The sequence below is a fragment of the Loxodonta africana genome, chromosome 2, assembly GCF_030014295.1.
Source record: "Loxodonta africana isolate mLoxAfr1 chromosome 2, mLoxAfr1.hap2, whole genome shotgun sequence".
Taxonomy (NCBI): Eukaryota; Metazoa; Chordata; class Mammalia; order Proboscidea; family Elephantidae; genus Loxodonta; species Loxodonta africana.
The window spans coordinates 172279933-172297272 of record NC_087343.1 but is presented as its reverse complement, the minus strand read 5'-3'; the positions used below and the strand labels follow the sequence as shown (position 1 = coordinate 172297272).

General features: G+C 40.5%; 2 protein-coding genes across 2 annotated transcripts in view; both read right to left on the bottom strand.

The window, feature by feature from the left end:
* Positions 1-17340, bottom strand: part of SGCD (sarcoglycan delta) — a 500195-nt gene that overhangs the window by 232731 nt on the left and 250124 nt on the right. The window lies entirely within an intron of this gene.
* Positions 3591-3998, bottom strand: LOC104846194 (NADH dehydrogenase [ubiquinone] 1 subunit C1, mitochondrial-like). Its single transcript, XM_064275589.1, has one exon. It carries the CDS (start codon positions 3996-3998, stop codon positions 3699-3701), a length of 300 nt encoding a protein of 99 aa, XP_064131659.1. The 3' UTR covers positions 3591-3698.

Here is a 17340-nt window from a genome sequence, read left to right as displayed (position 1 = left end):
AAAAAAAAACTCTATTGTGCTTTAAGTGAAAGTTTACAAATCAAGGCAGTCTCTTATACGAAATTTATATATACCTTGCTATATACTCCTAATTGCTTTCCCCCTATTGAGACAGCACACTCCTTCCCTCCAATTTCTCTTTTCATGTCCATTCTGCCAGCTTCTGACTCCCTCTGCCCTCTCCTCTCCCCTCCAGATAGGAGATGCCAACATAGTCTCCTGTGTCTTTTTGATCCAAGAAACTCATTCTTTACCAGTATCATTTTCGGTCCCATTGTCCAGTCCAATCCATGTCTGAAGAGTTGGCTTTGAGAATGGTTCCTGTCTTGGGCTAACAGAGGGTTTGGGGTCCATGACCACTGGGGTCCTTCTAGTCTCAGTCAGACCATTAAGTCTGGTCTTTTTACAAGAATTTGGAGTCTGCACCCCACTGCTCTCCTGCTCCCTCAGGGGTTCTCTGTTGTGTTCCCTGTCAGGGCAGTCATCAGTTGTAGCCAGGCACCATCTAGTTCTTCTGGTCTTAGGCTGATGTATTCTCTAGTTCATGTGGCCCCTTCTGTCTCTTAGGCTCATAATTACCTTCTGTATTTTGTGTTCTTCATTCTCCTTTGCTCCAGGTGGGTTGAGACCAATTGATACATCTTAGATGGCTGCTTGCTAGCATTTAAGACCCCAGACACCACTCTACAAAGTGGGATGCAGAATGTTTTCTTAATAGATTTTATTAAGAAAATAATTGACTTAGATGTCCTCTGAAACCATAGTCCCCAAACCCTGCCCCTGCTACGCTGGCCTTTGAAGAGTTCAGTTTATTCAGGAAACTTGTTTGCTTTTGGTTTAGTCCAGTTGTGCTGACCTCTCCTGTATTGTGTGTTGTCTTTCCCTTCACCTAAAATAGTTCTTGTCTACTATCTAATTAGCGAATACTCCCTCCCTCCTTACCTCCCTCTCCCCTCTCATAACTATCAGAGAGTATTTTCTTCTCTGTTTAAACTATTTTTCGAGTTCTTATAATAGTGGTCTTACACAATACCTGTCCTTTTGCAATTGACTAATTTCACTCAGTATAATGCCCTCCTGATTTCTCCACATTATGAAATGTTTCACAGATTCATCACTGCTCTTTATCGATGCGTAGTATTCCATTGTGTGAATACACCATAATTTGTTTATCCATTCATCCATTGATGGGCACCTTGCTTGCTTCCATCTTTTTGCTATTGTAAACAGTGCTACAATGAACATGGGTGTGCATATCTCTGTTTGTGTAAAGGCTCTTTTTTCTCTAGGATATATTCCAAGGAGTGGGATTGCTGGATCGTATGGTAGTTCTATTTCTAGTGTTTTAAGGAAGCACCAAATCAATTTCCAAAGTGGTTGCACCATTTTACATTCCCATCAACAGTGTGTAAATGTTGCAGTCTCTCCACAACCTTTCCAACATTTATTATTTTGTGTTTTTTGGATTAATGCCAGCCTTGTTGGAGTGAGATGGAATCTCATTGTAGTTTTGATTTGCATTTCTCTAATGGCTAATGATTGTGAGCATTTCTTCATGTATCTGTTTGCTACCTGTCTTCTTTACTGAAGTACCTGTTCATATCTTTTGCCCATTTTTTAATTGGGTTATTTGTCTTTTTGTAGTTGAGTTTTTGCAGTATCATGTAGATTTTAGAGATCAGGAGCTGATCGGAAATGTCATAACTAAAAACTTTTTCCCAGTCTGTAGGTAATCTTTTTACTCTTTTGTGAGGTCTTTGGATGAGCATAGGTGTTAGATTTTTAGGAGCTCCCAGTTATCTAGTTTCTCTTCTGCATTGTTAGTAATGTTTTGTATACTGTTTATGCTACATATTAGGGCTCCTAACATTGTGAGGGACATTCATTCTTGATGCATAGTTTTAGAAATGCTGATCTAGGCAGACGCTTCCATTTTTCAAATGAAGAAACTGATACCCTCATGATATTGGCTAATTAGTTATAGAATCAGAAGCCAGGTTTACTACTGTGGAATCCTTCTCCATTCTGTTTATTTTATGCCTTCAACACTCTTTCAACCTCCCCCAGGGCTTATCTTCTCTGGGACATGCACAAGCTTCTACCTCAAAATCCTGTGTGGCAAACTGGGCACGTGTGGTTCCCATTTGCTAGGTGACAAAACCGAGGCTTCAGAGAAGCTTAGCAGTTTGGGCAGTGCCATGTAAGCCATTGAAGAGCTGGGATAACAAATCCAAGGATCCTTACTCCATGCTAATCCACTCCTTTTTCTTTTCACTGTAGCAATAGATACTATTTTTAACAAATTTTGAGGGGAAGGGGTTATAATCTACTGATCCTTGGCATTAAGTTAAAACATGTCCTTAAAGTCTTTTACTTCTTGGGCTGAACATCAAAACAAACAAACTGAAAATTATTATCTAGAATAATAGAATATTAAAACAAGGAGGAGTTTTAAGAATCTGGTCCAACCTCTTCATTTAACAGTCCAAGAAACTGACAGCCTGAAAGGAGATGAAACATACAGTTAGTGGCAGAGCCAGGACTTGAACAGGCTGCCTGACTCCCAGTCAAAAGATTGCTTCTTTCCCTACCAGTACCAACTGCTGTCAAGTTGACCCCGACTCATGACAACTCCTTGTCTGTCCTAGTAGAAGTGTGCTCAATAGGGTTTCCAATGGCTGATTTTTTAGAAGTAGGTTGCCAGGACTCCCTACCAAGGTGCCTCTGGGTGGGCTCAAACCTCCAATCTTTTGGTTAGCACAGAATGTCCATAAGGACCATCTCCAGTCATACCTGGGTCACTGTTTTTCAGCCTTTTTAAAATCTTTTTTTTTTTTTTCTGAAGAATACAGAAGTATTTTTTTCACTTAATGATGCAACACACAAATATTGACAATACATAGTCGCACATAACTTTTTTTAAAAATAATTTTTATTATGCTTTAAGTGAAAGTTTACAAATCAAGTCAGTCTCTCACACAAAAACCCATATACACCTTACTACACACTCCCAATTACTCTCCCCCTAATGAGACACCCTGCTCTCTCCCTCCACTCTCTCTTATCGAGTCCTTTTCGCCAGCTTCTAACCCCCTCCACCCTCTCATCTCCCGTCCAGGCAGGAGATGCCAACATAGTCTCCAGTGTCCACCTGATCCAAGAAGCTCACTCCTCACCAGCATCCCTCTCCAACCCATTATCCAGTCCAATCCACGTCTGAAGAGTTGGCTTCGGGAATGGTTCCTGTCCTGGGGCAACAGAAGGTCTGGGCGCCATGACCACCGGGGTCTTTCTAGTCTCAGTCAGACCATTAAGTCTGGTCTTATGAGAATTTGGAGTCTGCATCCCACTGCTCTCCTGCTCCCTCAGGGGTTCTCTGTTGTGTTCCCTGTCAGGGCAGCCATCAGTTGTAGCCGGGAACCATCTAGTTCTTCTGGTCTCAGGATGATGTAGTCGCTGGTTCATGTGACCCTTTCTGTCTCTTGGGCTCGTAATCACCTTGTATCCTTGGTGTTCTTCATTCTCCTTTGGTCCAAGTGGGTTGAGACCAATTGATGCATCTTAGATGGCTCCTTGCTAGCGTTTAAGACCCCAGACGCATATAACTTTGTCTCTCTCATTTACAATCAAAAGATTGGTGAATCCAGAGGAACTCTGTAATTGCTATATGGAGCATACTATGTTGGTATTTCAATAGTTTATTCCAACCCATTTCTTCTTTTATACACTAAAACATCTTCATTGTATTGTTTGATGAGATAGATCCACGGGAAGGCTCTGGTGCCCAAGGTTAGTCCACCTTTAAGCCAATCAAGCTTGCTATTTGGCGGCTCTCGAACATAGAGCCTGGGCCAAGCTGAAAGGCTGCTCGGGAGCTGGGCTGGGGCCAACAGCTGGAAGATGGGGTGCAGCAAAGTGGACGGCCCTATCTTGCTGGCCGGGCTCCCTAAAATGCTACTTTCTACTTTGTTAGCCAAAAGTAAAACTATTCTGACCATTATTTTTGTTTTGCTAGACCATTTATTGCTGCCAACACTCTAACACTGTATTTCTTTCAAACTCATTGGAAGCAAAAATTCAAACATCTTCATGGTCCAAGCAGTAGAGAGAAGTGACATTTAGAATTGATGGAAATGTTCATGTTCACCCAAAGGCCCACAAACTCCAACATTTTGAAAACAGTGGGATGGCAAACTTGCCACATACGAGGTTCTTATGTGGGGGCTGAACCTGAAAACCTACTTAATGCAGAACAAGTCTTAATAAATGACTTTTTCTTCTCTCTGATCCCTTTCTAAATTCTTCCTATAGTCCCTAAACAACTCTAAATACAACTTTATCCTGTTCCCAATCTGTAGTGGGTGGTTATAATTTAAAAAATGTCAACTTTTAGCCCCAAGGTATAAAGAAAATGCTTCCTCTAGCCATAAGCCCATCCCTTGCTCTGGAACCTTCTGGAGCTTTCATTTTGAACTCTGGAGTCTTCAGACTGAGAAATGAGGATTGGAGGGAAGCCACCCATGTCCAGGGGTTCCAGACTTGTGGGGAAAAAGTAACTGGAAGCTGAATCATTAACATTTACCCCACCTGGAGGAGGTCTTTTGAACCTAGAGTGTCCTCAGAAAGCTTAATGACTGGGGAATTTGTAACTCTGATGGCCTGGTGGTTTTCCAGTTGATGACTCTGTGACATTCACATGTCATTATTCAGCAACTCATTTCAAGGCAGCCAACATTTATGTGCCACCATAAGGTCCACACTGGGCTAGATGCTGGGGCTCTGGGCCTGGAAGCAATTCTCAAATTAGGCAGTCACACATGTCAGATTTTCAGATTCAGCAATTTTCAAATTTCACAATCTGGCAGTTCTCAAATAATCCTCTTATTTAATTTAGAGGTAAACTGATGTCCAGGTAGGTTGAATGACCTGCCAAAGTTCTCACATGAAATTACTCACAGGACAGAGAATTAGATGGCCAGCCTCCTAGCTAGCTCTTCATTGCGCTGTATCAAAATTTCTCTCCCTGGCTAGGGACAGGAGAGAGAAAGATGAAACTTGTCTGTACTCTCCATGGTATTCTTGCTAATATCACCTAAACATGGGGTTATCATTTTGACTAAGTAACCAGCTACTTGTTAATTTGAAATTGGGGTCCCCCTCCTCACTTCTTACATGTGCACATAGATCTCGCTCTTTATAGAGGAGACTTTATTCAGAAAATCCCTCTTCATTGGAATAAACCCAAGTGAGCTTTCCGAGCTACTTCCTGAAGAGATCCCGTTAATCTCTTAAATCCTTTAATCACAGAATTGCAGTGGAAGCTGAGCCAGTCCACACTTTGGCCTGTCTCCACAGGTTCCACCAGAGTTTGTGGAAAAGTCTGCCCACAATCAAGGAAAAATAACCACTTTACTGGCCACTTATTTACCCTTGTCCTAAAACTAAAGCAATAAAGGTGGGTTCAGCAACTGCTGGCTCAGAAGACCAAATGATATCTCTTGGTCCCTTTGGATGTGGTAGCTCCGACATCATTCATCATCAAGATCACTTGTGCATTTTCTGTATGTCTGGCACTTGGCCCATTCTCTTACTGTTATTATCCCAGTTAAACCTCATCACATACCTATGAATTAGGTGTTTTTGTATAATCAGAATTACCTCTTGTTTGCAGAGAAGGACTTATTAGCTCAGGCAGAATGACTTATCCAAGGTAAAGATGCCCAAACTCCAAGTGGATTAGACTCGGAACAGACTATCCCAGTGTGTATGCCCTCGGTGACAGCGCCATATTTCCCGAAGTCTCCAGACCAGTATTCTAATTCAGGAGTTCTGCATTAATACTATGAAAAGGACCTGAGTAGCAAGCACCTGTTGAATGAATGGATGGATTTTCTTGCATCAGTTCTTCATCTGTAACAGTAGCTATCAGAGGGCAGGGGCCATACCACCCTCCCCACAAGACATTTTGCAATATTTGATTGTCTCAACTGTTGTGTATGGATGGTGCTAGTGGCATTTAGTGGGTAGAGGCCAGCGATCCAGTAGTTGCATAGGACAGTCTCCCACAATAAAGAATTTTGTAGCCCAAAATGTCAATAATGGCAAGATTGAGAAACCCTGGTCAAGATGAAGCTAGCCAAGGATTTCTGCTAGTACCTATAAATCATAAAGGCAGCTCCCACCTTGAGAAGTTTCTTAGAATCAAGATATTTTTCTGGTTTTCAGATCCATGACTTGACCTGGTCTTCATCTGGATCCTGCTCTTTTTGTCTGAAATGTGGCTTTGTTTTTGTTGTTGTGTGTTCTTGAGTTGACCGGACTCATAGAGACCCCATTTGACAGAGTAGAGCTGCCCTATAGGGTTTTCCAGGCTGTAATCTTTATGGGAACAGATTGCCAGGTCTTTCTCCAGGAGAGCCACTGGATAGGTTTGAATCACTAACATTTTAGTTAGCAGCAGAGCACTTAACTGTTGTGCCACCAGGGCTCCTTTACACCTTGGATATCTGCCTCTATTTACCTGGTTTCACATACATAGGTTACATGGTCTGTCACTTCTAATCTCAAAATATTGTGGACTAGTATCAGGCTCTTCTGTTCTGGAATCTTTGCTCTGCAGTTGCCCTGGGTTTGCTGTGATACTCTGTACAATTCTCTATCTTGAGTCACAGTGTGGCAGGCAGCATAATGGAAGCCATGGAGTTAGTTATTGCTAAGGTGAGGCAGCCTAGAAATTAAAGCTTGTTCTAAAGTCAGACTGCCTAAGTGGGAATGCTGGTTGTGTAGCTTAATGACTGTGAGACAAGTTACTCCATCTCTCTGAGGCTCACTTTCCTGCTTCTTGCCTGTAATACAGGGATAATAATAGTACCCACTTCACTGGGTTCCTAGGAGCATTGCATGAATTAATATGTGTAATGCATATTGCCTAGCAGTGTATGAAAGAATGCTTAACTTTTTTTTTTCCCCCAGAAAGTCACGTTGCACTCACATAATGCAAATAAATGATTCTGATAAATCCTTACATTTAGATGCAGAATTCTGAGATGACTATATTTAATAAACCCACTTCAAACTAGGTGACCTTGAGGGGCAAGTTATTATTAATAGGTGAGATGGTTGGTTTAAGATAAAAAGGAAAAGTAAGGGCTGTGTCAACCTGAGGGATGGCATGCCTTGCCTAAAATAGAAAATACATACATATAATTAAATTTTTTTTTTAAAGCTCACATCCTCCATTCTCTCCCCAAACAGACACATGTGAATACACGCATGCATGCACACCCATACACAACACAAAATAAACCTCCAAATTGAACTGGTTGTCATTTAATTTGTAAACATGAATGTTTGTTTCAGTAACTCCTAGATTACCAAGTTATCCTCTTTTCAGTATAAACTTCATGTAGGGACTTGTCCAAGGTAAATATGCTCAAACTCTAAGTGGATTAGACCCAGAGTGTTCTGACCCAGAGCACATTGTAAATAAACATACAGAAAGCCAAGCAAAACAGGAGTTATCTTTCCAAGAGCAGTGTAAAATCCTCTGATCAGCTTAGCATACACACTGAATTCTCTCCCTTCTCAACTGTTCCAACACCAACTATTTAGCCATTAAGTCTGAAACTTCCATTGGCAGCTTTTACTACGGCTTGTATTTAAAGACTTAAATTTATATATTTTTGGGATCTATGCTTCATTTCACCCATTCTCATCAATTCCTCGCCAATTCTGCAAGTTCACTGGAGAGGTGAGACAGTGCTTCCACACTGTAGGTATATAAATAAAGGTTTCCTTTTTAACTTTGCCAATTAATATCCTTTCTAACATTATGATTAACTCATCCTGAAATACACTGTACTTATTTAGGTTCACTAGCATTCAAAGCCTTTGGCCTTTCAATAAAGGCAAAGGTTTACACTGATTATTTAAATCTATTACCTAACCAGCGAGAAACAGTTTTTAATTCTCCTGGAATCCACGTTTCTGGGGCCCATGGAGCTGAGGGTGACTCACTCAGGCCACTGACCTGAAGGTGTCCTTTTGAACCTTGAGCTAACTTAAAGTCACCTTTCAGTCAAATAGCCTACTAAGCAGCTTAGTGAAGATCGTTTAGCCTTTGGCATTGAACTTTTTTGAAGAACTGTCTAAATATAGTCAATTTTGGAAACAGAAACTCCAGAGTCAGACTGGAAGCTATGTTTTAGGATAAATTGTTATTATGTAAACACTGTTCTGGTCCTTTTTATTTTTCCCATAGCAATGCCAATAACATGGGGTATAAGACCTTTTGGAAGTTCTTTTCATCTTTGGAACATTCTTGACTCTAGCTGAAATGTTACGCTGGTATATTAAATAAACTTCAATTTTCATCATTGGCTTAATACGGTTTTTATTTTAACACCAATTTTTTTTTTTATACAGTGAATAATTTTTCAAGATGTTATCCCTAGTTTGTTATGATTCACACAGTCGAATGTCTTTGCATAGTTAAGAATATTGCATAGTCAAGAATACTGAATATACCATGAACTGCCAGAAGAATGAACAAATTCGACTTGTAAGAAGCACAGCCAGAATGCTCCTTAGAAGGGAGGATGGTGAGAGTTTTTCTCACGTACTCTAGACAAGTTATCAGGAGGGACCAGTTCCTGGAGAAGGACATCATGCTTGGTAATGTCGCAGGTCAGAGAAAAAACAGCCCCTCAACAAAATGGATTGACACAGTGGCTGCAACAATGGGCTCAAATGTAGCAACAATTGTGAGGATGGCACAGGACCGGACAGTGTTTTGTTCTGTTGTACATAGGGTCAATGGCACCTAACAACAACAACAATACAGTGAACATTCAATCGATAGCCCAATATGCTAATCACTTTCAAGGAATAAAATATCTAGTTGGATGACATTATCTTAGCCCTTGGAAACAGCATGGGATTGTAGAAAGAGAAAAGACTATAGATAGATAAATCTGCTCAGTTTTGGACTCCCTTATTTACCAACTCGATGAACTCTGGTAAGTTATATAATTTTCCTAAGGCTTCATTTCCTCATATGTAAAATGTGCATATCATAATGTTTACTTTGTAGGATTACTATAAAGTAGAGGATTAAATAGCATACGCAAGGTTAGCAGAATGCCTGATACATGTTAGGGGCTCCATAAATGTTAGATCTCCCATCCCCCCCCTTTTTTTTTTTTTTGCAATAGCCCCCTTCACTACCCTCCATCTGTGCTTAGTTTATGATCAAGGCAAGATTTAAGAACAATCCAAGAATTGATTCCTCCCGTTCACACTCCCAGTAGTTGTCTCTGTAGCCCCTGTCAACTGCACGTCCAGAATACTTCTCCAGTCTCCCAGTTCTCACTCTCCTTCTTCCCTGGCATCATCTCATTCAGAGTTGTCATTGTCTTTCCCTTGAACCACTGAGCAGCCCTCTTCCTGGTCTCCTCTGCTCCCATTCTTGCCCCCCTAGAGTCCATATTTTACACATCGGCTACAATAAACTTTGTTAGATTTATATTCACAATTCCCCAGTGTAAAATCCTTCACTGACTTCTCAGCTCATACAGGATAAAGCCCCAATCCCTCAATTTAACTTACAGAGCCCTGCTATAACTCAGTGTGGACAACACTTCCTTTCTCAACTCTCTCAGGTATATTAGCCTCCTCTCTGCTACTTGAGCAGTCTTTACACCTTAGAGCCTTTGCGTTCACATGCCTTCTGCCTGAACCATCCTCCTCCCTCTTCTTGCTGTGGTTAGTCTCTTTGGGTTTCAGAGATACCTTCTATAACTACAGGACTGGGCTAGGTATCGTTCTGTTATACATCAAGGTTGCCATGGTCAAAGCTGACTTGATGGCAATTAACAACAAAAAGAGTTGCTGTCTAGTTAGTTCTGACTCACGGAGACCTACCAGTGTCAGAGTAGAATTGTGCTCCGCAGAATTTTCCAGGGCTAATTTTTCAGAGATAGATTGCCAGGCCTTTATTCTGAGAAGCCTCTGGATGGACTTGAAGCTCCAGCCTTCAGTTCACACCACCAAGTACCTATATTAGATCCTCCTAATGTTGCTACTTACCACAATTGTCACTTACTTACTTGTTTTTTGTGGTTTATCTCCCCCACAGGTCACTAACTCTGAAAGCTGGAAAATGTTTATCTCTTGAAAAAATTACATTCCCCAGCCCACAGACCCAGAGGGTACTTGACACATCTTTGTGGAAAGAATGGACAACTGATCTGCTACCAAAATTATATATGTGTTTGAATCCATCAGGCACTCCTTGGAAACTCTATGGGGCAGTCCTACTCTGTCCCATAGGGTCGCTATGAGTTGGAATCAACACAATGGCAATGAGTTTTTTTTTTATGTTGATGACAAGGCAGTTAGATAAATACCACATTTCTGAATTACTGATTCTCCTACGGAGAACGTGGCTCATCAGGATTTGATCAACACTTTGGTATGTGCTGATGCAAAGGAGCAAACCATGTGGTGCATGGTGAGGATCAATAAATACTCGTTAAATTAATTACAAGTTTAAGCCACAGAAACATTTAAGGTTCAGGATTTTCATGTAAATATTCAGGAGGGAATGGTAGTTAAATTCTATTTAAATTACGTGGCATGGTTAAGGTTATGTATGCAGAGAAGTAAAGGCATCTCTCCTTTTTCCATCTTTGTTAATTCCGAGTACTGCCACAGATACAATTACGGAGAAAAAAAATATCTGCTATAACAACTACTTCCCTCAGAGAGAAAGTTATATTTCTGACCTCTCCCTTAAATGACTAGCTTATTAAATACCAAAAGAAATCATAAATAAAACAAATAACGAACAATTATAACTTCTTACTGTTTGAGAGCCTAGCATATGCTAGGGGCCATATTAAGTGTTTTTCATACATTATTTCTATCTTATTTCTAGCCATCCTGAGTTTGAAATAATTAGGCAATATGATATCATGGTCAGGAATATGGACTTTTAGAGTCAGGGAGACTAGGGTTCAAGTTCTAACTACCTGTAAAACTTCAGACAAATTAAAAACCTCTCAGAATCTCAGTTACCTCATTTATAAGATGGCTCATATTTCAAAGAGGTGCTGTATATATAAAATGGAAAAATTTATTATTCACATAATATGCTTATTAGGTTCTTGACTCCATGAGCTCATATTCATATTTTACAATGGAAGGAAATGAAAATTCAGCAATTTGGCCAAGACCTACCTAGCTCCTAAGCCTATGGAGACATACTTTGTTGCCCTTCAGATGAAATCTACCTTTTGAAATGTATCACAGTTGGAACTCATATAAAGAGGGAGACCTGCCAAGTCCAGCAAGGCTCCCTTCTCCCTACAGCTCCCAAAAGCACTACTTGACATACACAGGTCAAACACAGACATTGGCAGCATAAATCGTAGCTTTTTTTTTGCCATGGTTTTATAAGGATGCAAGATACCATAGTGGAGAGCCTGCCCCTCTCCTACAATTCCTTCCTTCCCTCCTTTTCTCCATTCTTACCTCCTGTTCATTCAGTAAGCATTTATTGAACACCTATTCTGTGCTAGACTTTATCCAAATACTTAACGCAATGCTTGACAAATAGAAGGAGCTCAGAGACATAATTTTTAAGTGTTGTATACCAGACAATGCAGAGTAGGAAGAAATGAAGGTGGTTCAATTCATATTAATTCCATAACCACTTGCAATGTGCCTGATCTGTACGAGATACTGGGAGCAGGGCAATCATAAGAGGCCTAGGAACAGAGGTGCTGGGGATGAATGGCAGTGAATTCACAGGCAGTATCTCTAGTCAATCATGAAAGGGAAGCCTCCAGGCAGAGAGTAAAACTCATTCTTGCCCTTCGGCCTCATATGCTCCAAGATAAGTGAGATGCAGTTATTCTCATCTTCTCTCCAGATATTTGCTTTCATGTTTTAAAAAAACAAAGCGAATCGTTCCAAATGACATCATCAGAGCATCCGCTGAGAGCACCTTTAGCCAGACACTGAGCTGATCCTCATTCAATGACTGCTGTTGCCAAGTGTACTGTTCTAGAGATACTGGGGCTCTGAAAAAGCCAAGAAAGATTTATCACTAACCAAGATAAATCTTCTGAAAGTACCCCTGAATAGGCCCATAGAAGCCCAGCTGCAAGGAAAAATGCATCATCTCCTTTTTAACCAGTTGCCGTAAAGTCATTCATGTCAGACTAGAACTGTGCTCCCTACGTTTTCAATGACTCATTTTTCAGAAGTAGACTGCTAGACCTTTCTTCCAAGAAGCCTCTTGGTGGCCTTGGGCTTCCAACCTTTCAGTTAGCAACCAGGCATGTTAACCGTTTGTATCACCCAAGGACTCCTATCTCCACTTTAGTTAACCCCCACAGGAAGAAGAGTCAGTATGACTCTCCAGGCAGTGGTACAAGGCAGCAAGAAAAGTCATAAAAGCAGAAACATCTCTCTTCCAGTCACTGGCATTCTTGGCTTTCTTTCCATTACCTTGTACAACCTGAGTGGGTATAGACATTGTCTTCCTTCCATCATGGAGTCAAGAAACTTATACTTGGAATGAGGTAGGACTAGGGAAAGTAGTACTCCTAACTATTTTACTTTGAACATCAGCCAATCACAAGGATATTTTTACAAGGATGTCAAAAATGAAGTTTCAGCTAAGCATGAAGATACAATTGCTGTGAAATTCCTAAGTAAGGTACCAAACTAAAATATGTAGAATTGACTAAGCGTATATCTAAGAACACATTTATTGGCATTAAGAAGATAAAAAGGTCAAGAGAGTGGACCTTCTAACTCAAGCCCAGTGAGAAGAGGATTCAATGTGTTCAGTTTGAGATCATCAGTTCCCTACCACTGAGGTCACCATAGGCTTTCTAGCAGCGAATCCAGAGGGTGAGAAATAGGCTTATAATGTGGTATTAGAGGCAGGAGAGGGGTGATTCTTCAGAAACAGGCTGTACTCTCGGATGCTGTCAGGTAAAGGGTATATAATGGCATTCCATGAAATAGAGGCGGGCCACGTGGGGGAAAGAGCTGTCCTGGAGACATTTGAAGCTTTTCCTCAGAGGCCCTCCTAGGAGGCAAACAGTTTTGGCATAAGGATGAAACAGCCTGTCCAGGAATGGAAGACTTCACTGCTTTTTCCATGGGTGTTGTAGGAGATGCACGGCAGCTCCAGGATTGGGAATCTCCAAAGAATTCAGAAAGTGTCTCACGAGAGAAGTCAGCTTAACCAGCTACTAGTTTCAGAGGGTACAAGTCGCTCAGCCAAGGAAGAACTGCCCTATCCACCACTCTGCCCCTACCACCATCCAGGTTTGGTTTAACACTGCAGCTAGGAGTCAGCAAGCCAGGAGGAGCTGACAGGAGAGAGGGCTGAGGTGAGCGCCTATCCCTACAGATAAGGAGCCCCAACTAAGGCTGTAGCTGGTACAAAAACAAACGATAAAAAACAAATACTTAACTTTGAATGAGGTTTGAAGTGTTAATATCAGAGATGAGACATTTAAAATTTCTGAATTGAGCCTGTATTTTGTCACTTCTAGTAACACAGAACTGCCTACAATCTTTGACAGGCAGAATATTTATGAGACATATCCAAATTTTCCTGAGGGGAGGGGAGGGGAAGACAACCTCCCCCACTCAAATTTCAAAGGAACAGTGAAGACAAAACTAAAGTTACATTTTAATTATGTTATGAGTTATGCATGTTTACCATACCAATTACATATTTATTCAATGAATATTTACTGAGTGCCAAACGCTGTGATAGACAAATGAATACAATGGTGGACAAGCCCGGCATGACTCCTGCCTGCAAATAACTTAAGATCCAGTAGGATAGGATGGGGCTGCCTTGACATGATTTGTTCTCCAAAGAAGATCAATACTGACATAAGAAACATGCTTTGGAGTAATTCATATCTGGGTTGAGTCCCAACTACCCCTACGCTTGTTGTTGTCATTGTTATTAGTTCCTGTCAAGTCAATTTAAACTCATAGCAGTGACATGTAGCCAAGTAGAACTGCCCCATACAATATCTTAGACTGTAATCTTTACAGGAGCAGATTGCCAGGTCTTTCACCTGAGGAGCTGCTGGGTAAGCTCCAACCACCAACCTTTTGATTAGCAGCCAAGCACTTAATGGTTGTGCCATGAGGGCTTCTTGCCACATCTACTACATAGAGAAAATTACCTATTTTGCACCTCAGTTCTCCTTACCTGTAAAATGGAGATAATCTTATCTACCTTATAAGATTACCAGGAGGATTTAAGGAAAATACATATAAAGCACACAGTATATTTCCTGATCTATAAGATCGTCAAAAGTGGTAGGAGGAGTCACCAAGGAGATGGAGATATGGTTTGTCACCCTTTCGAACCAAAAGGATAAAGGAAATTGAGAGTGCCATTAAATATCTCCAACGTAAATGTTAAAATGACTGATCAATAGTATTAATTCTCTCTGAATAACTTGTTTCACTATGTATCTTTCTTATACTCTATACAAATTCTCCACTCAACTTGATGTAATTTTGTATTTCCTGAACTTTTATTGTATAATCAGTACCACATAATCTACAATTTAATCATCTCATTTCTTACCCTTTAAATTTCTTCTCACACAAAGCCTTATCTCCCAAATTATATTGTAAGAGCTCACTGAAGGCAGGACAGGCAACAATATTTTGGAACATCTGCTAGCATGTTTTAGATCTTCAACAAACGTAGACTGAATTGAATAGAAAAGGGCTTCAATTTTAAAATCTCTCAATGTGTGAAAACTCAGGTTGCTCTGAACTCCCACTATAAGCACAAAAACATGGGGGAACATCATTGTAATCTTTTCTTAAACTGGAAAACTCTCTCATTGTCAAAGCAGAAACACAAGCAGATCACCCCATAAGTGATAAGAAACTTCTTTTTGCCTTGAGGGAGGTCCCATACATTACAAAGAGAGACAGGCAGTTAACAAACTTGCCCAAACAATTCTTCAAGTAGAATTTCAACTGGAATCTCATCGAGTCTGCCGATGGCATTTTGGAAAGAATTTCATTAAATGCTGCTAACATGTCATAAAAAAAGGATAGCTCCCTTAAATGGAAGGGTAACGGCTCATAACATTTGTAAGCTTTTTAATTTCATGGAATATGAGCAGCATAATCAGGACCTATTAAAGTCAATCAACTGTGCCAAACGGGGCTACCTACCTTTGCTTTTGTTTCTATTTTCCTTGTGGGTACACTCTGTGAACCATGAGGCAACAAGCCCCAGTGTCATTCTTTAAGGTTAACATTGGCGTGTGATATTCTGAACAACCTGTGATGAAACCATATAGCTGCATTTGTATGTCTGGGTTGAAGAGATACCTCTTGGGTAATGGCCTTTTGCTTCCGGAAAAAGAGATTTCCCTTTTTGGTTTACTTCAGCTCGGAAGGTGCAATTTTGCTGGGATTCAAAATCAGTCATTTGACTAGTGTAACTGGAATTAGCAAACAGAGACAAATAGAATCTTATTTACATTTTCTATATTTGTTTATGACATAGGGATGTACCTACTACATACCTTCAGGATTTATCTCAGGGTTTTCTTTTACCTTGAAGCTTTAATTTATAGTGGGGTAGCTGAGTGCCAGGCACTGTTTTAGGCACTCTGTGTATGTTTTCTCATTTAATTTTCAAAACAACTTTATATACTGCCATTTACCCCATGTTATGGATAAAGAAACTAAAGTGCTGAGAAGTCAAATAATATGCCTCGAGTTACAAAGCAAGTGAGAAGCAGAGCTGAGCTTCACACCCAGTTTTTATCAGACTCTAAATCACGTGTACTTGGCTACTATGCTATATTACCTTCAAAATCACCCTGTTGCAAGTCTTTCCATGGGAATGGAGATATCCAGAGAGAGTATTTCCACATGGGGACCAGGGTGCACCACGTAGGGTGATAACCTCGGAAAGCTGAAGGCTCTAGAGTCAATCTGGGAGAATCCACACCACAGTTGAGGGGTAGTGTTTGCATCAAAGTTGGAGAAGCAAAGCTGAGTGTAAGAAACCAGAGAAGTTGAGGCCAGGAACAGAGGATGACTTAGAAATGAAGAAGTCTGGGAACAGCGCAGGGAAGGAATATAGGATGGCCTATGGCAAACGGTGAGAGACTCAGACTGTGCGGACATGGAGTGAGTTAGATTAAGAGTGTGTACCAGGGAAAGGTTAGAGTTCCCTTTTCATGCACTGTAAGCTGCGTATAAAGGAACCCTGGCGGTGCAACGGTTAAGCACTCAGCTGTTAATCAAAAGGTTGGCAGTTCGAACACACCTAGCAGTTCCAGGGAAGAAAGATGTGGCAATCTGCTTTGCGAAGATTACAGCCTAGAAAACCTTCTGCGGAAGTTCTGCTCTGTCACAAGAGGTAGCTATGAGTCTAACTTGATTCGATGGCATCTAACAACAACAACAGCTGTATATGGTGGGGACATTTCTGATGGCTCAATGGAACTGGGTAGGAATTCATCATGTAAACCTCTACTGCAAAAAAACTAGAATGATGGGTACATAGACTATGTCCAAATACACTGTCTTTGTTTAGTTATAAATTAAACAAATGACCAGGAAACATTTAGGTACTCCCCAGACTGCTATTAATGACTACCGGACCATGGAAATACACAAATTAATCGTGTTACACTGACTGACATGCTCATCCACAGTAATAGCTGAGGGAGACAGAAGAAAAAGGGAAGAAAACTTCATCTAATAACATTTACTGTGTATGTGTATATTTTGTACTTTTAACCATATTGTGAATATGTCAGATGAGAAGGATGAGAAATGAAGGATCAGTGGAAGGAATGAGAATGGTAGCGGGTTCTCACACTTACAAAAATTTAAATTTACAATAACAAAGACAGAATCCTTTCTCCAAAGTAGTTCCCAGAGGTAATTAAGCCCTTACATCCTAAGACGTTCATTATGTATAACGAATTAACCTTGCTTCTACGTATTTAAAACCATACTAGATATCTTGAAGAACTGAGAAAATAGTCACTCATGTTTTCTTTATTGTGTGGTTCACACGACAACTCCAGTTAAGAAAGGCCCTTACTGTTTTGGAAATTTCATGGGTTTTTATGACTTCATCTCAGTCTATTTTGATGAACTCGAAATGAGAAACCAGTAGCTTGCTTAGGAATTTAAAACTTAATTTGTAATCTGAGGTTCTGCAGGAAAACATATGCATAGAACCCAAGATCTCTGGAATACCTTGGTATTTTTCCTCACTTGGGGACTTAATTTGCACATGAGTCCTTG

Bases quoted from the DNA above. Each gene is read 5' to 3' on its own strand.
- LOC104846194 (XM_064275589.1), bottom strand. From the start codon at position 3,998: ATGGTCAGAATAGTTTTACTTTTGGCTAACAAAGTAGAAAGTAGCATT.